General features: G+C 40.2%; 1 protein-coding gene across 1 annotated transcript; it reads right to left on the bottom strand.

Annotated features, from left to right (window-relative positions):
• Positions 1-693: 693 nt before the first annotated feature.
• On the bottom strand, positions 694-9,209 carry PLAU (plasminogen activator, urokinase). Its single transcript, XM_063405879.1, has 11 exons — positions 9,090-9,209; positions 7,464-7,583; positions 6,823-6,874; positions 6,542-6,646; positions 5,838-6,003; positions 5,491-5,576; positions 5,186-5,375; positions 4,400-4,554; positions 3,332-3,472; positions 2,635-2,783; positions 694-1,811 (listed from the first exon to the last, which is right to left on the bottom strand). Exons 2-11 carry the CDS (start codon positions 7,521-7,523, stop codon positions 1,617-1,619), a joined length of 1,299 nt encoding a protein of 432 aa, XP_063261949.1. The 5' UTR covers positions 7,524-7,583; positions 9,090-9,209; the 3' UTR covers positions 694-1,616.
• Between the last annotated feature and the right edge of the window lie 15,518 nt (positions 9,210-24,727).

The raw sequence follows: 24,727 nt of genomic DNA, 5'->3' as shown, positions 1-24,727 counted from the left end.
TTCTCCAGAAACGATGTAATTGCAACCAACTCCCTGCACAAACTTAAATCAGGAGTCCACAAACTTGCCCCAAATAGCTCTACCACACACAGTGGTTAACGCTGCTAATAAATTTCTTTGCAGATCCCAACCCCAAATTCTCTTGCCTAGCAGTTTGACACCCAGCACTGTCAGCAATCATTTCATGTTTCAGTAGTGCCTGGTGTCCCTGTCCCCCACGGGGCTGTCAGGGCATTAGTCACAGTCCAGTCACACACTTGTCAACTCTAGCTCCTGACAATGCAGAGGCAGGCAGAGATCTGTGGGAAAAGGGAAGTACTGTCCCACCTATCTTATAGAAAGAGGGCTGAAGGATAAGGACACGACTTAATAACAACACTGCAAAGACTGGAGATGTTACCTAGTTCAGTCTTGAGTCTTAAGCACCAGACTTCATCAAGGTTCTTCCTCTCATTCCATCACCAGTGTGCAAGGTTCATATACCCAGACTACACTAAGCTAAAGCTGTAGTATTTTCACAAACAGCCCATGTGCTTTTTGGAAAAAGAGAATTTAGCTTATGCATATCAAATACTTCACTAATCACAGAGTTCATGTTTTAGTAAGGAAGATTACAGTCAGATTAGAACTTCATAATTACAATTCTCTTTTGAGTCATACCCTTCTATTTTCCCAAGTGGAGAAACAAACACATAAGAAGAAAGGTTTTTTTAATGATATTTAACATCCATAATACAAACAATAAGTTAAACAGAGTAAAAATAAATAAAGCTTGAGGTTCCAGCCCTCATACAAATAATTAAAATCTACAAAACAAAGACAAGTTTAAAAATAAAGCCAGAATAAGTCTTGAGACAAAAAAAATCATGTCCATATAGTATCAGTTAAATGAATGGAAATAAACTTCTGACTTTTGGTGCCTGCAGCATTCAACAAATGCCAAGTCCTTAAATCTTCTCCAGGGTGCATAGGTACATGTAGAGTGGTTGCATAATCAGACTTTCCAGGGGACTCAGACACCTTCACAGGTGACCTGGAAGTCCACTGAGTTTCCAGTCTGCCTTCTTGCAGCACAGTTCTTAAGTGAAATACATTAAGAGTTTGTAATGCTGACTCAGCTACTGCTTTTTTTTTTTTTCCCCCACTTTTTGATGCCAAGTCTGATCACTCTCTCAGTACTGGTCTTAACAGGTTAGGTTTGTGGGACTTGAGACTTAGTATTATTCAGTACAAGATGAGGGGAGATTTTAGACTCAGGTCATGTATAAAATGAATACTTGAGTTTAGTAAGTTCAAACTGTATCAACATTTCCAGAACAAATGCTGGTTGATAAATGAAGTAGACAGCTAACTTGCTATGCATAGTATCGTGCATGGGAATACTCATTTAAATGTTAAATATTTTAGCTTCCCACTGAGTGATTTCCAGGTAATTCAAAGTAGTAAGATAATATATCAACCATCTCTCTGCCTCATGCCTCAGGAACACTGATGTGAGTGACTGACCACACAAGCATTCAAAATGAAAGCCTCTTATGACATTCAGGTCCTCACTGTCCTGCTGTTGTCAGTATAGGCTGAATTTTGTTCATTTCAGTCCAGCTGTAGAAAAAAGGTCACTTTGGTTCAGGAAGAAAACGACTCTTGGCAAGTAACCCATTCATGCTGGAGTCGATCCAGTTAAGGTATTGAGTAACTCTGGTGTAAACACCAGGCTTGTTTTCCTTTGCACAGCCATCTCCCCAGCTGACAATGCCATAAACCATCATCCTGCCATTGTGCTCACAGACCATGGGGCCACCGGAATCTCCCTGACAACAGAAAGAGAACATATTAGGTCATTTTCTGCAGATGGAGCCTGTGATTATTGTTTTTCTAGAGTTAAACAAGCTAGTAAGTACCTATGAGCTAAAGCTTTGATCTTTGAGAACATTGCTTAGATAGAACAGAAGGTTTGGCATCTGCTGTGACTTCAACAGTCTTTAAAGCTCAGAAGTTCTCTAGTTCCCTCGATCCGGCTACCAGGAGAATAGTTACCTTGGAAAACAACCCCCCATCCCGTCCTAGGTTTATAAGCACAGATATCAGACTAGTGCTACAAGGTCAAGGCCAACACACCCAATTCTTCATCACAGAATCAGCTGTCTCCCTGTGCATAAGGTACTTTTACACTTGAGGACGCTTGTTCTTTTCAGTGGCTCCTATGGCTACTCTGCCCAGTAAGGTGCAGGGAAATAAATCTAGTTTTGAGGAACCTGGAGGAGCTCAGTGTCCCCTGTAATCCACCCTTGCAAAGCTACAGTTAATAGGCAAGCTGAGATTAGAACAGTTGCTATATAGCTCTGATGGATGTCTATTAGTTATTGCTTGAGTAGATTGAAAATAAGGCCTTGAGGAAAAACAGTTGCTAAGATACTGCACTTCTTGCACCTCCAAAGGAAGGCCTAGAGGGGGTAAAACCTAACTCTGGGTTCCAACTTTATTCCAGATGTTTGGCCACACTACAGGTCAACTCCACTTGACACAGTAATTTCCAGTTACATTAGAGACTCTTGTGACTAGTAGAATTACAAGATGCTGCTATATAGTAGTATATGTGTATTTGATATTATTTAGAAATGAAACAAATTTTACCTTGCAGGCATCAATCTGCCATGTGGGATCCCCAGCACAGACCATGTTGTCAGTAACTCTAATACTGTCATAGTATTCATATTTGCATTTTGTCTGCGATATTAAGTTCACAGTGGCTGACATCAGTCTTTGAGCATAGAAGATGTCATCTGCAAAAAAAAAAAAAAAAATTCATTTTTTCACCCTCCAAGACACAAAAGCAAGAACCCCCCCAGAATTTCTGCACTTGAATTAGCATAACCATTCCAATTCCCACTGAGGTTCTTAACTCCACCTTACTGTTAATAAATAAGTTTCAAAGAGAAAAACAAATGTTCCAAATACAAACTATAAAGATTAGTTTTTAGGGACAAATAGTTTAATAATTTTTTATGTAATTTCTGCACAAATGGAATCCTTTGCTAATCTTCCTACACAGCTTTAAATTTTTTCTGCTCCTCATCACATCAAGCATGATAAAAATCGTGTTTTACACCTTGGCTTACTTAGTATGGTTGACAAATGAGAGAAGCATCAGATAGGAGATGCTGTAGGCAACTAGAGAAGATGATAGCAAAGATCATCTTCAAGAGATGCACATGGAATGCATACAATAGAAAGCAATCTTCTTTTAATACTTCACAGATCACAGGGTAAAAATCATCATATTCCCACCATTGTGGAACACCAACTTAGGGAAGAGAAGTCATTCACTTACAAAAATCCTGTTTTCCATAGCCAGCTATTTCACAGTGAGTGTTCTCTTTCAAGTAAAGGTTCCTCTCCGGCAAGCAGACTGTTCTGACATACTTGGATTCTACTGCACACTGTCCAGAAGTCGTCCTTATCCTTATCAAAGCTATGAACCAAGTCAGAAAAGATACAGTTAGATTTGTAAAGCAAGTTTTCCCCCTCAAGAGTGACAATAGAAGTATTGGGTACAGTTAATGGGAATAGTTGCAATTATATTTTGTTCTGGTTGCACATGGCTCCTCTCATTGCTTTTGGAATGAGTCATTACTTAATAACAACAACATTTGTTTCCCAACACTAAAATTGACAAATGTTCCAACTTGAGCTTGCTTCCTCAAAGGAGAGGGGCTGATAGCTCAGGCAGAAGAGTCTTCTGCAAGCTCATCTTTAGATGTTTTAAAATACCAACTTTCTAACTGGCTGTAGAGGGTGGCACACACTACCCTGAATGGCTTACAAAGATATTCTTGGATTTTCTTTATTTTAGCAGCAGCTGGAGGAAGGTGGAAGGGGTGATGGAGTTCTAAATGTCGAGTGCAAGAGTGGCAAGTCTGTTCCGTGCAAGTTGCAAAAAACCCTCTCTGAAGTGGTTGCTTTAGGAATAGGCTTGTGAAACCCAGACTTCCATAAAAATCTGAATTAATTCAGGATAACCTTCAGCTAATGAGGTGCCTGATATGGCATTCCCATGCTATATGGCAAAACCTACTGTGCCTGCATTTTTTCATCATTTACTATAGTGTGATCTCTAGGCACATAATAAAACAGCAGAAATGGAATGCTGCCAGCAGTGCTTATGGAAAAGCCATGTCTTCACAGGTGCACAGACTGCCCACCAGGCAATGCATCTGATACGTACCACAACCCAAACTTACACAAGTGCAAAACCCATCAGCACAGGCCTGATTTTCAGGCTGTCCCTGTTCCCCTTCTTCCCAGCTCTGGTTCTACTTCTTTTAGAAGATATATGCCACAATTATGTAGCCTTCACCTATCCCAGTGTTTTAAAGGCCCATATTAAGATGACACTTACCAATATCATTCTCATTGCCACCTGTGTCATCTGTAAAGTCAGGGTGAGAGATGATCTCGTCAACCATGAATACTTGTTCCTTATCATCAGTAACATTCAGTATGGACTTTCCAAGGAAGACTTTGTAGACAGATTTGTTTATTGGTCTTCTTGACCTGAGTGAGAATAGAGAGATTGATGAAGACTAGTGATTTCTGAGAGTAAGGTCAACAGCTGAGATCCAGTCTCAGCTCTGTTTCATATTTATTTTGATGCTGATAAGAAAAAGTAAAATTTAGTCAGCTTTGAAAGTTGATCCAATATTCTGAAGGAATGCATCCTAATTTTCCATTTGAAGGGATTAAGATAGATGTTCAGACACTTTGAAACACGCTTAACTGGTTGCTACTAATGCAAGGTGTTGACACTAAGAATCCTCTGCAGGCTGCCAAAAGGATCAGCTTTCCACAGAAAAGTCAACAAAAAACACCCATAGATGCATTAGACAGCTCATCACCATCAGTACAATTACAAAGTTTGGGGAATGACTAAGGTAAAAATTAAATCCTGGCAGCAATATACACTAAATATTTAAAACTGCATCCCACCCAATTGTCCACATCTTGCTAGTTCATTCTGCTAGATGTGGGCTCCTAGAGGCTTAATGTTTCTTTTGCTGCTCTTGTTTTGTTCAATCAAAGGAACATTTTTACTGTGGTGCATTCCAAAGGTTGCTCAGTGAGCATCGCACCAAGAAATCTCTTAAAGAAAGTTGCAAATGAGAAACCCATGGAGCTGGAAACTTACGGAGTGTGGAAGCAGTGCGCTGCTGTGAGCACCCAGCACGGGTCAATGAGGCTGCCGCCGCACAGGAAGTGGTCCATGCCCCTCACGGTTTGGAAGATGCCAGCGATCCACGGCTGGGACTCCACCTCTGCCTGCCTTCCACCAACAATCTTGAAGGTCCTGCTGATACTCCTTTGACCACACGTAGGCCCTGGGAAAAGAAGAATTTTGTTCAGATGTTCTTACAAATAATCTCCAACCTTGTGCTATTAGGAATAAAATTAAACAAACAAAGCACCAATTGTGTTGAAACTAGTATTACTTACCACACTTCTCTATGTTGCAAGGTGTTTCTTGAATGGTAGATCCCCTTTTGGTGTAACACCAGGGCCTGTTCCTTCCATTTGGGTTTCTAAAACATAAGAGTGCTCTTTTCATAAAGACAGTTTTAAAAAGTCATAGTATCTTAAAATTCCAGGTGTTCTGAGAAAACCCAAAATGTTTTGTTGCAAGACACGCCAGGGAGAAAAATGCTTTGGAAAGTCACATTTCAAATATTTTTAGTCAATAATTCAGCCCTGTAATGTTATTTTTTAAAAACATGTATCTCACTGAAGCACCCCTGGGGCTGTGATAATAAAAGTTATCACAGGAAGAGTGATGCTTTTCTTACCTGCAGTAGCTGTGTTTGCCCAGCCCAAGCTGCAAAGCGTTCTCTGAGTAAGCATGGTAACGACCCCTCCTGATTAGTGAGGGCGAGTTCCATGGCAGACATTTGTCTTCTGTTGCCATCCCTCTGTAGTCCTCTCCATTTTCAGTATAGCATGTGCTGTCAGTGTCTGAGAAAATAAATATTTTATTAGCAGCATGTTCATGTTTATAATTGTTCTGTGACAGACATGGACAAATCTTTCCAATAAGGAAAAAGGTTCTTGTATTACACTCAAAAACAGATGCAAAATCTAGACTAACTAGATATTGTTATTAAATTTGCTCTGTATGAATTTTGAGCATCAGGTATCTTACACTTTAAAGCATGCATATTAATTCTTTAACAGTTTAAGTGAACTTCACAATCTGATAAGTTCTTCTGTTTCTGAACACTCACAAACTAGTTCATTTTTTCTGCCCCACACTAAAAGTAAGGTTGAGGTAAGCAGCCTTAGTGAGGAGACAGGGACAAGAAAAATTAGTGATTGTGATTTTGCACCAACTTTTACTTCCTTCTCCTCATTTGGTCTGTTAACATAAACTGCTAAAAGCTATCCAGTCATATTTCTGGGGACTACTTCCACTTGGCATTTCATATTAATTCTTTGACTATCTTTTAGACCTTTCCAATCAATTTAGTTAGCATTAAGGAAGGAGATACTCTACCTAGCTCACAGTGAATCCCAGTGTATCCGTCTGGACATATGCAACGGCCAATTCCACTAAAGAAATAATAGGTAATGCATGTTCCTCCATTCAAACAAGGGCATTCTGTAAGTAAAAGACATCACTAATTATAGGCAAAACATTTGAATGCAGAGGTGAAATGTAATTGAAAACTAAGTTTTAGGCATTTCATATTATTCAAAGTCTCTCTTCTTGTATGAAGGCATAAGTACAGGATAATAAGTTCTTTCTAGGTTCAAATAGAACAGGCAGATGCTTACCCTTGTACTCTGATCTGCGTTTATATAGCTTGTAGTACTTCCAGCTATAAACCTACAGGAAAAGAAAAAAAAGGATTTTTAAGGAGGCAGTTCCTTTTATGTGGTTTGGTAATCTTTTCCCTACTCTGTTCTCTACTGCATACCATCAACAGTTTAAGTTTTTGCATGTAGCTACCTGCTGTGTGGAATCTGGATATAAAAGGGAAGTGGAGCTCTAACTAAGCAAAGCAGAATGGGGAAGGAAAACCAATCCCATCTCATACAAACAAAAACCACCAAAAAAAAACCCCAAAAAAACCAAGTTCAGAAAAGTCCCACTGAGCTGTGCCTCTGCCTCAGATCAACATTGTAATTATTTATGCTCTAAGAACCTAAGCAGCTCTTAGTGGTCACTGTCCCTAAAGCAGGGAAGGAAACCTCACCCTATCCACCAAGCAGTGCAGCAAAGATGCAACATGCATCAATTGCCCCAGTCATTTTGGTGACCTTGGTGCTTCACATTTGTGCCATAGAATAAAAGCCAGAAAATTTATTCAGCAATGGATTCTTGTTCTGTCCTTCACGGTATTCCCTCTGCTTTGCAGGCTAGGTATGCCTTTCTCTATGAAATAAGATTAGGCTTTTATATACTTAAAACTTACAGACTCTAGTCCCGTGACAAGTGTGCCCAAGGTTACTGTGAGGAAGATGAGTAACTTCATGTTGTTAGTTAACTTCTCCCTTTGTTCTTTTATCTTTGATTCTTCTTCTGTTATTTGATTCTGAAAATAAAAGAGGAATTTAGTGTCATGCTGTAGCTTGTAGGGTCAGCTTTCTTGTTTCTGTTATCTTCAATTGGTTTCAGAATAAATTACAACACGACTGATGAAGAGTTAAGCATTTACTTGCAGTGGAATATCTGCTTATTATTGCCATATATTAAATTACAGGTTATACTTTGAAGGTCTTTTTGTACAGGCAGCAATACAACCATATCTTTTTTTAAGTGTGTAAATGAAGAAGGGAAAGAGAACTTGGGAAAATCCATACTCCATTTTTGCAGTATGGATTCAAAGCTGGAAATTGGCAGAGGAATTCAGCTGATGTCCAACTGTTTGTACCTATTTAACTGGCCATTGCTACCATCAACAAAAGCACTGAGCATGCAGCTTCAGGATATGAAAGTTCCTTTTTTCAGTACCTCTCTAGCTATCAGCTGCATCTTGTTGCAGCTCAGCGTTTAGGTAAGCCTGGCCACCTGCCTCTGACCACTGCCAATTCTTCAAAGTCTGCTGGTGATACTGCCTCACTTATTCACAGTATTAGAGTATTTACAATATTACTTGCATGCAGCTGGATCTTGTAGCTAAGCATGCAAAGCAGTCTTACCAATGGTAAATAGTTATCTTGTAACTACAATGGGAGGCTACAATAAAGTCCTATATGCCTTTTTAAAAAATTGGAATGTAAGTCATGGGAGTATTTTTTAAAGCATTCTCACTTCTAGAAAACTGTAAAACTTGATGGAAATCTCTGATATATTTAAATTAGAAAAAAAAAAAAAAAAGGCAACGCAATAGAACAGGATGTACAGAACTGAGCTGGTGCTGCTCCACACTGTACCTGCTTCAGGTTTCTACACTGGACTAATTCCAGTTTGGTCCTGCAGACTGAATGGCTGCTGATACATGGATTGCACCCTCCAGTTTGACTTCATTTGGAAGAAATGGAGTGCAAATACCCTATAGCTCATTCCTGAACACTCCTAACACGCATTACATTCACACACTCAGTGGTGTGACCCAAAACATGGGCTATAGAGAAGATCACTAAATTCATTTGGAAAATAGACATTATGCAAATGAAAATGCTAATGCAGATGCAACCTTTGCTTGTAAGCAGGTGCCATAATGCAAGAAAGCAAATCGTGCCCCAGGTACGTGGCTGTGCATGCTATTCAGATTCAGATGAGATTTCAGCAGCTATACGTCCCTTAAACATTATGACAAGTATTTTTAGCATTTTTGGCAGCAATGTAAACAATTTATTCTTGGTTACCATAATTAGTTTCACGGGCCCAGCCTCTGCACCACAACCAGCAGTACTGCTGACTCCTTTAAAAATTCTGACACACTGTGGCAACTAGAAATGACCTTCCCCGCTGCTGCGATACTGCACCACAGCAGCGCTTTTCTTTTTCTAAATTTCAGTGTAATTCTAAGAGCAGTCGCTCCCTCCCGATCGATTGGGACGCGGCAGTGGCCGGGTTTCCAAGGCATGGCACTTACCGGCGGCGGGGCGGCGGTGCCGGGCGGCGGAGCTGCGGCGCTGCCGGGGCGCAGCGCGGCCCGCGCCCTATAAAGGCCGGGCCGGGGCGGGGCCGCCGCCGCTGCCGCCCTGGGGCGGCCCCGCACCGCCCCTGGGCACCGCCGCGCTGCACACACAGCGCCCGGGTGACTCAAGGAGGAAATTCTATTTGCTGCTTTACAGTTTCGGGGAAGGGGGGTACGGTCAGGCCGAGCAAACGGCTTTGTACGGGGGAAGATTTCTGGAAGGGGCTCCTTGGCTTCCCCGCGGCAGTCAGCAATTCCTTAGGGATATTTATAAATGAAAAAGAGAAATATGAGTGAGAGCTATGAAAAGAATGTCTAGAAACACGCCTGGAGACATGACAGAGTGATAGCAATGATAACATGTATGTGTATATGCATTAGCAATTACCACAGAAGGACTGTGAAGCATGCCTGGAGATACAGGCAAATGTGGTGTATTTTATTCATATGGTGCTAGGCATAATGAGAGAAGCACGAGTGATCTTTGAATTACAGAGGATTAAATTCTTTCAGGTGTGGGTTAAACACAGCCCGCTGGGAGGGAGTATTGGGTCAGAATGTCCGCTTGAAGTCCTGGGTGTGTTTTCAGAGAGCTGTCTTCAGCTGAAACACAGGACACTGGGGCGAGGTTCTCATGCCAGCTGGAATCTGTTAGGACACGGGGCTTACAGCGGGTGCTAAACTCATCTCCTCCAAATTACTTACGCTCCCTTGGCCCTGAGCAATCTTCTGCTTGTGAGAAACTGGTCATGGTTTTCTTCTAATTTCTGTCTCCCAAAGAAGTATTCAAAGCAGCTCATTTCATGAGATGAGGATTTGAAGTGACAGATGTCTAAGAATGCAGACCCAGCACAATAGATAGGCTTTCCTGGCCCAGTTAAGTGTGATTTTGTTCACATTATGCTGTGATGTTACAGCAATGCAGGGAATAACAGCAAAACAATACATAATATTTGTGGGTGTATTCATAGGGTTTAGCTTCAGGTAGTGCAGGTGACTAAGGTGAGGTAGGTCTCCACAGGCTGTGTACCTCATGAGGAGCAGTTTCTTTAGAGGTCAGGTAAGAGGAGTTGACCTGAAATTCCCTCAAGAGAAATGTTTTCATAGCTTGACAATTCAGAGCTTAAGGAGACTACCTTTTTATGTTTGCCATGTAACAACTGGTGAGAGTATGGCTCAGCTTTCTTCTTCCCTCCCCATTTTCTATCTGTGTCAAGTCTGTGGTATAACCATACCTTTATTTACGTACTGTCTGCTTACATCCTCTATTCCTTTCTGTTCAGATCTTCAGGCTCACATCAGAACAGATCTCACATTTGCAGAAAGCACACTGAGTTCACAATGGCAGGAACTGAGTCAAGAGAAACAGTTCTTGTTCAAGTCCATGAGTGAACATAGGTAAAGAGTAAGCCTTTCTGGATTTCAGGAGAGAAATTTGTCTCACATTCTGTGGCGACTTAATATATCAACATCACAAGTAAACCCTCAATTTCTTAGACCCTCTAAGAAACGGCAGAAAGTATCAGGGTAGAATCTCCACGGCACTCTCTCCATTTCAGAGGAGTGGCTATCAACTAAACTTATCCTAAAGAGTCAATTCTGCAGAGGGGGAAATAACCCAAATTTTAAAAGCACTCTGGAACATTTACTCAATTAATTTTAATACACCAACCTTACACATAATAAAGGAAGAAATAGATCATGGTTTGATTCAGCAGGGAGAGCAGGGAAGAGCCTGGATGCAGGAAGAGTAGGGCTCCGCAGGCCTGGACAGCACCTCTGCTTCCTCCTCCATGCTCCCAAGGAGGGGTCTCTAGGCCTTCCTCAATATTTCCTTCTGGAAAAAATTCCTAGAGCAACTGTGTTTCCTCTTTTATATTTTTGTTTCCTGAGAAGTGTGATCAGTTTTCCTCTCCCTGAACCTTTGACCAAGTTGTGCAGATGGCCCCCGTTCCTCATTTTCTCCTTAAAACCTGCAGGTTCATACTTGTTTTCCAGATCCAAGAACCAAAAACCTTTGTTGTGTTCACTGACAGAAAATACAGCAAGATTCAAATTTCCCTTTTCCTGCCATTTGTCATATATTCAGATTTTACTGAAATACTACACTTCTTAAGTACATCTAGAAGGCCCCCAGGAGCAGTGACTTGGGCTGTGGTGTCACACTGTTTCAATCAGACTGGTGACAGCTATGGATCAGAATTTCTGACATGTTTGCTGTGCTGCTTTAAAGCTATCAAATTCCTTTGGTCTAAATATTTGTACTGCCCAGATAGGTAAATGAGTTGACACTGGACTGGACTGAAAATGGGGTTTAATAGAAAGATATCCAAGCCAGCTCCAAATAAGTTTGTTTTGGTGTTCCAAGTAGCCTCTCAGCTGCATTATCTTTATGATCATTAAATGACTCTTAGGAAAGCAGAAATGCATGGGATAATTTCCAGTATCTAGATTCACTGATCTGGCTGATGACTGGCACAAGAGCTGAAGTGAAGTTTCAGGTAAAATCAACCTTCAAACCTTGTTATATGCCCTGCCTTAAGGAAGACCTTAGAAAATCTCTAGCATGGCACTTCTACCATATCTTCCATCTGACCTCAATGCTGGACCTGCCAGCAGGGATGGGAAATGCACATGCTCAGGGAGTGGCAGGGATGAAACAGGACCGGTTCTGCTGCCAAGGGATTTTTGGTAGCTTCAGGGTCAGCATTTGCTCTCTATTGCATGTCTCAGGAGTTTAGAAGGGCCTGGTCACAGGCCATGTCTTCTCTCCAGGAGAAGATTGAGATAGGACAGAGGAAAACCAGGGCTTTATAACTCAAAAGCAAAGTTATTTGCGAAGAAGAGTGAATAAAGTTAAATGCCTACTGCAAGACTCTCAGTGGAAGTGGAACTTAATTGCCCAGTAGATACTGATTATGAGAAGTCATGAGGCTTGCAAGAGACACTTGTACAAACTCATGAACAAGTTTTGTATTTTGTACTTTCCACAGTTTATTTCCTTTCCTTTTACATATCTGTGGTTTCATCACTTTGGTGTCTTAACAAAATTTGGCAGAGCTGTAGGCAGGATGGAAGGAGGAAAGACTTCTGAAGAAAAAGGAGTGGTAAAGTGAGTGCTAGAGTGACCCTGTGGAAGGCACTTTACCTGCTTCGTAGGAGTACAGCATCTACATGAGAAAATACTATTCACAAAATCTCGCTCATTTTTGTAGTCAGGGCTGTTAATAATAGGGCTTTATATATTTCTCATGTTTGCACCTGGATTATATCCCAGTGTAAAGAAAATTTATACACCTACTATGAACTCCTAATGTGATTTGAGTCTGCAGTCATACAGCACCTCTCTAAAATGGAAGTCAGATGCAGTGGATCTAACCCTGAAGAGCAAGTAGTATCAGACCCACAGCCAGGCAGTTCTTGGATTACTGTGATTTTGTGTTAGTTTTCAGTTCCAAATAAAAATCTTGCTGATTCTTTTAATTTATTGTTGAAGTAACTTGAATGTTTCAGACTAATCGGCCAGCCTGACTTAGCAAATTGGGAAGATAACATTCCATTCCAGCTAGATGAGAACACTGACCCTCAGAGAAATACAAGGGTTTTATCTCATGGTAGTGCATTGAAAGAGATTATGAGGTTTGCATTGTTCTGCAGAAGTTGCTGGGGTGCAGGTATTATTGGTTACAGTGTTCATTTTCACAGCTGATGGTAAAATGTTAAAACTCAAGAGAAATACCGTCTACCATACATTGACTCTGGTGGTCCATCAGTAAACCCTAAAAAGCTAGAACTCCCAGGGAGGTAAATAACTATGAATATTAGTAGCAAGAACTGCTACAGAAGGGCTGTTCTACAAGGAAAATTTAAGCCTGAGGCTTTATATTGCCTGAAGTCTGGTGGTCATGTGGTGCATGTTCTGTTTTATATCCAGTATAAGGAACATCAGAATTAGTCCTTTGACTAGTAAAATGTGTCGTTTGCAAACGTACATTTCAAGTCCTCTCTACTCATGGTACATTATGAATGGAGAATTTGAATTTGCATATGAGCAGTTATGTGTGCTTAAACCTCTGTCATCTCAAATGAAAGAGCAGGGTTAACCATACATTGAGTATTTGCTCAGTGATTAAGAATACAAAAGCTAAGAAAACACCTGGAAGTCATGCCAAAAGATTGACATGACTTGTCATCTCTATAATGATAATAGCTTGTTGTTGTCAGTTTTGTTAAAAAAATTAGTTTGTCGTTAAGTAGCCCCAGCTGTGGGCATAGAATTTAAAGAACATAGCTATATTTACCATTGCTTTGCGTATTGGAATGTAGCTTCAAACTCAAACTATATTTGGTTACAGTTAATTCGGCATTAGGGTAGAAAGGATTTTAAGTCAGTCAGAAAATGTGTTAGAAGTTTAAGGGAAATTTTCCAGTATAAAGTTGATTCAGATTATTTTGTCTTCGTCTTGAAAAACATGGGTACTTTTACAGTAAAACGTTTTGTATTCTCTCTCTGATGTTATCCAAGTTAAATTTTTTAATCAGTTTACTTCTAGCTCTTGAGATAATAAATGGAATTACTGAATAAACCATTAGATTTTGAAATGTAAACAAATAGATTTCAAATGTTACGTTATCACTATTCATAAAGTTAAAAATATAAAATTCGCTCTTTAATCTTATTTTCTCAAATTACTGTTTGTATGAGTCCCAGGAATTTCCAGAGTAGCTGATTTTAAGTTGAATGTGATTCATAAAAATTCTTCTTCTTTAATGACTCTTGATTACTTGTCAGTTGTTTGTGGTTGGAATCTGAAGCAAATGATGATCTCATTTCCTTTAGGTACAATTCAGCTACTCAGGTTTCTTTATTTAATTTTTTTTTCCCTTTTCCTTGCTGCCTACTGCTTTTCCTGTTATCTATGTTATCTGTGTGCACAGAAGTGGCAGAGCATTCCCATCTGAGGGCCGCTGGACTCCCTCGGGTGCCTGTGGGCAGTGCCTGTGTCTCTGCAGGCAGCGGGAGTGGCCAGGCTTTATCTCTGAGCTCAGGCAGTGTCACCTTGAGCGCCTGTGAAATCCCCGGGCACCGAGCCCCTGCCAGTCATGCGTGGAGAGAGAGCAGCTGCCACACGAGTGCTCCTGGGTTTGGATACAGGGATCTGTTGTCTCAGTGAGCTGTCCGGATACGGATATTTTTCAGAACAACGATGATCACATCTGAGGGTTTCTTCATCAGCCTGGTGTGCACCTGCTTTTAAACTGTGCTTTGTATCTCATTTAGCATTTATGAAAATTCATTGGTTATGAAAATCAGCAATCTCTTTGACATTTGATCAAATTGCTTATTTGAGACAGCTAATACCTAGAATTTAAAGATTAGTTGAGCTACAGGTCTTGCATCCACATCATAAATACTTGAAAATTCTGTTTGTGTTTAGGTTTAGGCCTGTCTTTAGTTGAAATCAAAGTGCTGGTAGCACTGAGGGAAATACAAAAAAATTTCTGAGTCTGAAAGTAGAAGGCAGAAAACAAACAACGAGGGTTTTTAGGGATTCAGTTGAGCTTCATTTGGTGGTCTTAAATCCTGAAGTAGAATATTTTTCAAAGGAATCCTTTTTCTACCCTACCATTTACTGGTCTGGAATAGCGCATTGAAATCCAGCATTGGAAATTTACAGAAACAGCTACTTTTGGACTATTACTTCTGCAGTGCGTCAGTCAATCAGACACACATTCCACAGGGAGCCCAACAGACTGAAAGCATGCCAGTTAGCATTTTTCTGGAGAAAAAAGATTTGTAAAATCTTGGAAGAAAGCAGGTTCTGGGGATTGACCTTTGCAAGCTGTGTCCCAGTGATGGCGTATCCAAGAAAGCAGCATACCCTAAACCCCCTGTGCAGTACAGCCGAGGTGAGAAAACTGGCGCTGTTCATCTCTGTGAAAGCTGCCTGGGAAGATCATTTAGGATTCCACTCCCTCTAAGGCATTAATTATCTAAATAAATACAAGATACAGGGAAAAAACCTCTTAAATCTTGACATTACTGACATTATTAATGGACTGTTCTGAAGAAGCTCTGAATAGAAAAAGGCAGCTCTGTGAGTTTATAGTTGAAGGAAAATGTTGCTAAATGCAGAAAAATGGCAAAGAACCCATAATGGTAAAGATTTCAGTGTGTCAGGGAGTCTCAATACACTTGCAAGTGAACAGCTGTTGAACAATTCAGAGGATAAAGCATTTTAAGGAGAAAAAATAAGTTGCTTCCTGGGTGCTGTTGAATAACTGCATTCTTCTTGCATAAGCTCATAAAGAAACTGTGCTGAGAAGAAAGAAGAAATAGAATTAACTTGGGTACTCTTGGGTAATAATGGTGTGTTATATCGAGTGCTCTAATAATAGTACTTATCTTCCCCCCACCTCCACTCCTTTGGATGTTTTGACTGTGTTCTTCCTCTTTTTTTAGTTTGCTTCCTGTAACTTATTTCTAGTATGGACACTGTGCTGTTTTCCCTAATCTCTGTTTGCTGATAGTTGTTTCAAGTTTATAGGTTATAAGTAAATACATCTCTGAAGAAAGCTGTGCTTGCTCTCCTTATCTGTCTATAGCAGTTGCAGATTTTATGGACAAATGAGGTGGACAAAAAAAAATCCAAACCAAAAACAAAGAAAAAGGGAGATTGCAGAGCCGTTTCATGTATCATAAGCCCAACAGAAAAACAGAACCTACAAAAATATGTTTTGTTTGCAAAATAGGCCTTTTTTCTTCTTTGTGCAAATTCTTCCAGAGGGAGGTTCTGGCACAGAGTGACCTATCATCAGTACCAGCAGGAGTATTCCTGCCAGAAAACAGAAATACTTACTTGCTGTCTCTCCCCTCTGTCTCCATGGCTTTTTCTTGGCCCTACTCACTACTTATGCCATTCTGTGATTTTGGTTAGAACGGCTGGAAATTACAGTGTTTTTGTCTTCTGAAACATAAGTGTGTTTTTGACCAAAATATCTCAAATTGAGATACAACAAAGTCTCCATCATGTGGAGTTTTTGGAGTGTGTCTTGCCATTGTTCCCCAAGAGGTGCCAGGAGTATGCTCACTTCTTTCAATGGACCACGCATTGAGGGAGACCGTCATGTGTGGTGGAGCTTTGTGCATGAACAGGATGGAGCCATTGCTAGATGTTCCTCAAACTTTTATTGTACCATCAGTCTCATAACAGGGTTTTAGATAACTGAAAGATGGCAACAGCTCATGTCTTGCCAGCAGCAGCTGAAGATTTCTTTGTTACAGGGCACTTTAAAAACTTTCTAGCCAACAGCATATTGCTAAAGCATACAGACAATTGTTTTGGCCTATCACTGAAAGCACAGGTACACCTGCTTCAAAACAGTGCTTTCTTGTATGCTTTCTGTTAACAATTAACAATACTCTTATTAAGATTAAAACCTTCTACTATCTTGCTGGGCATATTTTTCTGCAGCCTTAAGGTCTATCCTAAAACTCAAACTATTGTTTCATGGCCTTGCTTGCTGTACTATTGTAATTTTTTCCACTTTCAAGCTTTGCAGTTGCATCTAATTCTAAATTCTTCAGCTCTTTTTGTTTCTGGGGCCCACTTCTACAGCTTTCTGAAAGCCTTCTTACCTTTAATATTTCCCACAGTCATTTACAGGGGAGATGAAGGCAAGGTGGAGAGCAGACTCTGTGGTTATGAATCTGTGAGGCTCAGAATCGTGGGCTGCAAGCTGGTGCTGTTCTAGACATGATCAGAAAGGTAGGGAGGGAAGTGGGGAGATGGGCCAAGAGGCAGTGTTAAATGTCGCTTGCAGGGAGAAGGGTAAAAGAACGTTCTATTGTCAAAAATGGAAGAACGCGCTGCTGCAACAAGCTGAAAAATAGTTATCTGTGGACATAATACCAGACAAACTACTATCTGGACAATGTAGGTTGGCCACACAAGTTATTCAGGAGGACTCAGCATCCAAAGGATGAGTGTGAGAGGATAGGCCTAGAGGGCACAGGTCAGGAGGTGCTCTGAGAGTGAAAACAAATTAAGTGTAGTTGACTCAGTGAAGAACAGACATAAGAGACAGGATGACTTGATCGAAGAGAATTCCACAAGAGATGCCGTTGCAGGAGCTTGTCTGAGAGCAGACAAAAGAAGCATAATTGCAATTTTGAAGGCTTCTGTCAGGCAGAAAAGTTGCCTTGCTTTCAATGACACCAAAGAAAGTGGAGGATGGTTGTTTTGGACCAAAAAGGACTAAGAAAGATGGAGCTCTGTTATAACTGAGTTAGATCTTACGAAGGGTCTTATGAAAAGGTAATACCAGAGAGATGTTTGAATTTACTCTTTGATAGAGTTTACAGAAAGTTTACAGCAGAGATGTAACATCACCCACACAGAGATGGCAAATTAGTTTGTGTTTCCCAGTGAAAAAAGGAAACCAGAAGAGCCATTTCAAAGTAAAAAATGTTGTGTTAGGAGAGTGTGAAGAGGTTCAGTGAAGAAAATTGTGCAATGTGGCCTGTGATGTGTGAAGGAAGCTTCCAAAGCCTAGAAAAACAAGGATAGAACTCTGCCTCTTACCAGTTCTGTGAGAATAGTTTGAATTCCATACAAAGGACAGAAGATTGGAGGAAGCCTTAACTGTTAGTTTAAACTGGAGTTGGAGGAGAAACTCCACTGTTAGGTTTGTATTTGGTAAGCTTTAAGGAGATCACCGTGTGAAGGAGTTGCAAGTATACAGTGGGATATTGTTAAGGTAAGACTTAGTGTAGGAAAGAACTGGGTTTTCCCTCATGGCACCTGGTGATGAACATTCATGTTGCCATCCAATGGAAAAGCATTTGTGGCCCATGTGAATTCCCCTGAGATAAATGGAAATTTCTAACGTAGTCTTGTAATACAATTCATTATATGGAACTACTCCTATGAATAAGCATTTACTCAGGGGGTGTAAGGAATGTCAGGATTCTAGGCTACTATATTATGCTGTACTGAATAGTACTTAAAAATCACCTTGCGCTGCACTGAATATTATTTAAAAGAAAAATAGCTTAGGTAGATGCTAATTTTCTGTTTATTTCAATGGAATATGTCCAAAATACCTACTAAACCAGAGACAGGAACTGTCTTCTGAAACACATGTTTATAAGCTCAGTTGCTCCATAGCATCTTTATACTACTCTAACAGGGGTCAGCATTTGGCCCATGAGAACTCACTACTATTTTCTTGTATCCACCAAATTATAGAAAAAGCCCACTGTAGAACATATATTCCAATGGAACAGCTTTTCCTGAAAGCTGTCTGGTTATTCAGTTGTCTCTTGGGCCTCGGATCTGTTTCTCTCTCTGCAAGGTCTCATCAAAAAAAGGTGGAGATTGGCTCCTGCCCTAGACCACCTTTTTCACAAAAGCTAGAAATTCATGCCTTAGACTGACACGAGCCTGGAATCCAAATCTTTCCTTGCAGGGTAACTGCAAAAAGTGAGTGCTGCTACTGCTGGTTCTTTTGTCAAGCTCCTGCCCTTAGAAGGTAACTTCATATGCCTTGAGAAGGAAGGGTGTTTGTAGAGCAGGCACTGAGTTGCAGTGATTTTACAAATATACCAAAGGACCTGTTTAAGGTTTTCAGGGAGTGCTCTCATAGGACATAAGGCCATCAAATACCTACTTTAGGCATTCTGAACCAGGTCAAGCAACTTTTTTTTTTAATGTTTCCATCCCTAAGTTTGAAACATATGGAAATTAGGCTGGTAAGAGTAATGATTTTCGAGCTAAATTGCAATAAAGGCAATGTAGGCTACTAGGTCACTTGCTTCAGATAGTTTTAGGTGATTAATTGCTATTCCTCTGCCTTTCATTCTTCCCCCTGTGTGATTCATAATGAAAAAGGGATTTATCTTGTCTTGCACAGTATGGTGATATATTAGTAGGTGATTCCACAGTAGTATTCGGTGCCAGGCAGAGGTGTTTCCTTTGATTCCCAAAGCATGTCACCACATTAACATGAGATCATTCCTCAAAGTGAGGTTCATTAAACTCACAATGCTGCCCAGTTACAGTTTCACAGCTCTCAGTTCTGGAGCAAGATAATTTGGCACACTTGGAGCTCTGTTTCCATGCATTGACATCTATAGGCATGTATGACATTGTCTCTCTAGCTGCGGAGACTGATTCCTAAGAAAAAAAAAAGAAAATACAGAAGAGGAAAGACACAATCATTTAAGGAACGTAAGAAAACCACAGTCTGAGCATGTGACATTCAAGTCTGTGCAAGCATATGTCAAGTACTAAAAACTGAAACAATTAGTGTAAGTAACTTTAGACTAGACAATGGCTAACTTTACCTTTAGCATCTTCAAAAAACCCCTATTAAACTATTAGATTATATGTATAAGCTGTACTACATATGTATGTAGTATTGACAAGTCAAAAGGCAAAAGAAATAGTATAAGCTATTTTGGTTGTTAACAAATGACATGGACATTTTACAGCAATTTCATGAAGTGAAAATAAGAGTTGATACCTAAACATCTGGTGCGACTCATTTATGAGACGATTTCTTCAGATGTTAACTGGACCAATGCTGGTAGAGCCAGCAGAGTCCAGGAGCTGTGACTCATCAGGAGTGCTGAGAAACCTGTGATTTGACAGGTAGTTCTCTGAGTCCTGGCATGAAAATCATTTTCTGAAACAATGGTAACACTTCTTTTAAGAAAGTCCTTCTAGGAAAAGAAGGAGGTAAAAAGCTGAGCAGCTGGAAGTCAACATCATGTTTTCTTTTTAGCTCTTGATAAAAAAAAGTATTTATAAGCACTGCTTTTAAACAGCTGGTTGACAATAGGGGTGTGTTGTTATCTGTTACTCTATTTCAAAGGCCTGGAATGGTAGATCTTATGAACCATTAAAGAAAACAGTGAACTCCTGAGTTTCTGTAAGTATAATTAGCATCTCATCTCTACTGAAACCTGTGTTTCACAGCAGGGCAATTATTTGCAGTGCAATGTTAGATAGTGGCTATGGGAAACTCCACAGTAAATACTTAAAACCTGCAGTTTTAGAGGTATAGGAATATTGGGAATGCTGTGATCTATTTGGGCTGCCTGTATAAGAGAAAATTATATTAAATGCAAAAGATTTGGTTCAACTCTTAGTGCCTGGCACATATGCAGCCCACCTTAGGTCATCTGAGAATTTCTGATTTGAACTTCTGAGTTTGCCAGTGGTTCTTAATTTCATCATTCAGGTATGGAATAGGGTGTCAGTGCTGTTACTCTACTGGCAAAAATAAAATAGTGTCCTAATTCCTTGAGCACTAAATCTCAGAAAAATTTGAATGTTTTAGCAATTCATGGTTATGCTTACACAGTTGTCTTCTCATTCCACGACTCTCCTTTTGGGCAAGCTTCTTCAGAAATCTAGTAGTTAATTGAGGCTCAAGATTAGTAATATCTTTCAGAAGGAAAAATGATTTAGTGCCAATTAATGAAGATGTGAAATATTGGGTACTTTGGAAGACATGCAAGTAGTCAGATATATTTTAAATAAGCTCTGAAAGGAGAACTTAGAACTGGGCTAATAATGAGAAATCTAAACAGAAGTATCTAGTGCTTACCTAATCAGCCTGATTTCATGCATATTCCTAGGATTTTACAAACATCTAAGCACAACTTGCCAGAACCTTTGCTAATGGAAATCATAGCAGGAGAGTCACAAAACTGTAGGAGAGGGCCTAGGCTGGGCAGGGTTGCAGAAGCAGCCCTGCAGTCCCATGTGCAGCTGAGGTGGTTTGGACTGGCATGCAGGCATGACCTCATGATAAACTCACTGATCCTCACTAGGAATTAATCATTTGGCTACTTGCAACCGGAGTCCACCACCAAGAGGAAGAGGCTGCTGTCTTCCTTCTGCATCTCATAAGGCCAAGTACATTTATCAGCACTGTTGACCAGAGACGTCGCAATGAATTTATGAGCTGATTTCTGTCATTTCTGATAGTAGTACCATGTAAAATTTCCCCACTAGTAATTTATTTGTTTTGGAGATTTGTAATATTATAGTGACCTAAGAGTTGCTTGTTTTGGTTTTGTCTCTTTCTAAAAGTGTTGTTCAGCCAAAGACATGGAACTCTGACTGACTCTCAGAAAGATTGAGCTATCATGACTTACTGATAAGGAAAAATTACCCTAATCAATAACATATCCATTTTATGAATTATTATTCATTCTATCCATAACAAAATGCTTTGCCATGCCATTGAAGAAGGCCATAAAGCAAGAGAAACATAAACATGTTTTATCAGTTTTCTTTTGAAATCAACCCCTTTTTTTATCTTCCTAAGAAAAAAATGTTATGCCTTTGAATAACCTCATTCAAAGTCTAAGGGATGGAATAGTCCATTTTGAACAAATGTTACTCAAGCTGTGTGTGTTCTGAGATGTTATCGTCTTATGTTGTGAGGCTGATTTTCAGCTAACCAGCCAAGCAGTCCTTGGAAATACTACAGGCAGCAAGAGTCCCGCAGGAAGTGGTATTTGTGATTCAGTCAGCGGCACCTTGCCCACTGAGTCAGTGTTGAGCCAAGGTCCAAATGCGTTTCTAGAGTGTGGAATATAAAACTGAAGTCATGACTGCTGCAGCCACTGGGAAAATTCACTGAACTATTGACGAGAACAGGGACATTAACCGCAACATCCCAGATTCCAGACAGGGATAATTACAACTTTCCCCTGCTTACTTCACTGGGAGAATAATTCTTCTAATTTTCTCTAAGCCTTGTACTTTTTTCCTGCGCTTAACAGATCACCCTCCTCTAGGCATGTTGGAAGGCTGAGTGCCACAACTCAGATGCGCAGTCTGTCTTTCTGTGGGCTATGCTGGAAGTGACAGGTGTGGCACCTGCAGTTTTGCAATTCCATAACTTATCCCACTTAAAGATGCCAATGGACACCATCATTGCAGCCTACCTGAGCTTTTCCAGATAGTTCAGTTTTGCTGATAGTTCAGCTGAAGGGATGTGCTGAGGCACTTGCAGTATGTTTCCTCTCCAGGCTCATGGCCCCCTAGATGTGAGTCAGAAGAGCCTTTTCTAAACCAAGTCTTAATTCATGGGTAGGAATCGAACAAACCTCAGCTAAGTTTTAACTGAAGATGCTCCGCGTATGCGATCTTTCCTTCTGGCTTTGACATGTCCAGTACAGAATTGTTCTCCACTCATTAAGTTGTCTGGTGATTTCCTTTTTTTTTAATCCAGTTGTTATATATACTTTAAAATTTAACAAAAATAAGTCTTCAAAACAAAATTTTTAATGTCATTCATTCATATACTAATTTATGTGAAGGTTTGTGTTAGTAAATTTTGGCATCTGGATTTCCAAAATAATGCCAGAAGTTGCTGTAAAAAATCACAACTACAAATCTGGAGTTGTCCAACAGGCAGTCTAAGTGCTCTGACCCTGTGTGTAGTTGATGATGTAGTGCTTAGAATTGTAAACATTTTTCATATCAATTGTTCACAGAAATATATTTATCCTTTTACTGATTTTAATTTTTTGTAATTATGAAATAATATCTACCTGCATTTGACTTAAATTTAGAGAAAAAATAGTAAGCCTTTTGGTAATGCTGATTTTGGACCTGCTAACATTTTGATTAGAGTAATTGCTAGCTACGTATAAATGGATCAAATTTTGTAGCAGGTCAGTGTGGTTTGAACCATTTAGTTAGACTATAATCTATGTGTAATGGCTAAGTGATTTCGAGGGTTATGGAACATATTAAATATTAAGTAGCTCATTTAGCAGGGGGATAATTTCATCAACATGTGAATTTCTCCATTAATGTTGGGAATGTGTTGAAATGTTACACATTTCATCTTGGCTAGAAGGGGCTCATCAGCAGGTGATGCAGTAGCTTCCACAGCAGACCAAGGCACATAGGGATGCAAAATTCACTTCCCTGGACACGACAGTACTACCTCTGCGCACCTGCTGGATCCGTGCTTGCAGGTCCAAGCCTCTTTGTTCTTCATTCCATTGGAGTGAGGAATAGAGGATTATTCAATGTGAGAAACAGTGACAAGATTTCACACTGAAGCATAACAAGTTCTCATGGTGTCATATGAAGAACACAAAGATTATGCACAGCACACCGAACAATCCTGGTCTTTCCTCTCTCCTTCCTTTATCTTTCCTCCACCCTTCAATACAAAAGTTTCCGCTTGGTCATGAAGGAAGTGAGGGAGCCTGGATGCCACCCTAGGAGAGAAAGCTGGAGGAAGGGCTGGGTGACTTAGTCAGGCAAAGGGGAGGAGAAGGAAATGGTCATTGAAAAACGAGGTTCTAAATACAGGACTTTGGATGAGAAATATGTGGAAACATTTCTTTAGAAGTGAGGAATAGGAATAATACATATAAAAGAGTTTAATCATGTGCAATTAGTAAATGGAGATTTGAAGGCCTGGGGCCCTGTGTGAGACCAACAGCCAGCAATGTGAATTTAGAGTGTCAATTCTCACTATGTATTGTACCAAAAATGCCTATTTTTATGGAATCCCTGGTACCACTTTGCCCTGCAGTCCACCCACATGAGAGTCTGGTTGACCATAACTCCATTTTGATTGGAATCCTTGCTGATGCCTTCATCATACCCTGCCTGTTGCAGCACCTTTCTTTGTGGCTTCTCTCTCTCAGATATGATGATTTAGGCTGTCTGCATTCTAACACTTAAAAAACCCACAACACCACAAGAAAAAGATCGTGTTGTATGCAGTTATTTTGTATGTGTTTATTAGTATCTGTTTAATTAGAAAACCAAGTAATTGTTGGTATTTATAGTGTGCTAACTAATGTATTTTGTGTTAGCCCATCCTAAGGTTTTTTCTCTCTTTTTCAAATCTTGCTTGGCTTAAGTGTTGTTTTTAAGGTATTTCTTCAACTAGCATTTTTCCTGTAGTTCTGTGAGCATCTACAGGAGCCAGACAAGCTGCTTGTGAGCATGCTGGGGTTTTGTAAGTGTATTGCTCCCATTTTATAATGCTTGCATAGTGTAGAAAATGAAAAACTTTTAAGTTATTCAGTGAGACATGCTGGTATCCTGCACCTGTATTGCCGTAGAATGGAAGCTCACAGAGTGCAGGTGATGAGTTGGGTCAGTTGGCGAGAGCTGTGTGATCACAGACAGTGGAGCCCCTTTGCAAGCACGCAGGCTTCCTGAAAAATTCTGCTCTTAAGGGCTGGCAGAAAAGAATAGAAAAAATAGTAACAGTGGTAGATTTTATGACTTGACTACCTCTTTCCTATCCTGAGCTTCCTTTCGGATATTCTTTCACATCCTGGGCTGCATCAAAAGCAGTATGGGCAGGAAGTCAAGGGATATGATTGTCCCCCTCTAGTCTACTCTGGAGGGCTGTGTCCAGCTCTGGGGTCCCCAGCAAAGGAAGGACATGGACCTGTTGGAGCAAGTCCAGAGGAGGGATATCAAGGTCATTAGAGGGATGAAGTGTCTATGAGGAAAGGCAAGAGAGATTTGGGATTGTTTAGCCTCAAAAAGAGAACACTTTGAGATGACCCAGTTATGGCCTTCCAGTACCTG

Source organism: Prinia subflava, chromosome 9 (assembly GCF_021018805.1).
Source record: "Prinia subflava isolate CZ2003 ecotype Zambia chromosome 9, Cam_Psub_1.2, whole genome shotgun sequence".
Lineage (NCBI taxonomy): Eukaryota > Metazoa > Chordata > Aves > Passeriformes > Cisticolidae > Prinia > Prinia subflava.
Note: the sequence above shows the minus strand (reverse complement) of the source record. Positions and strands in the feature narration are given on the sequence as shown.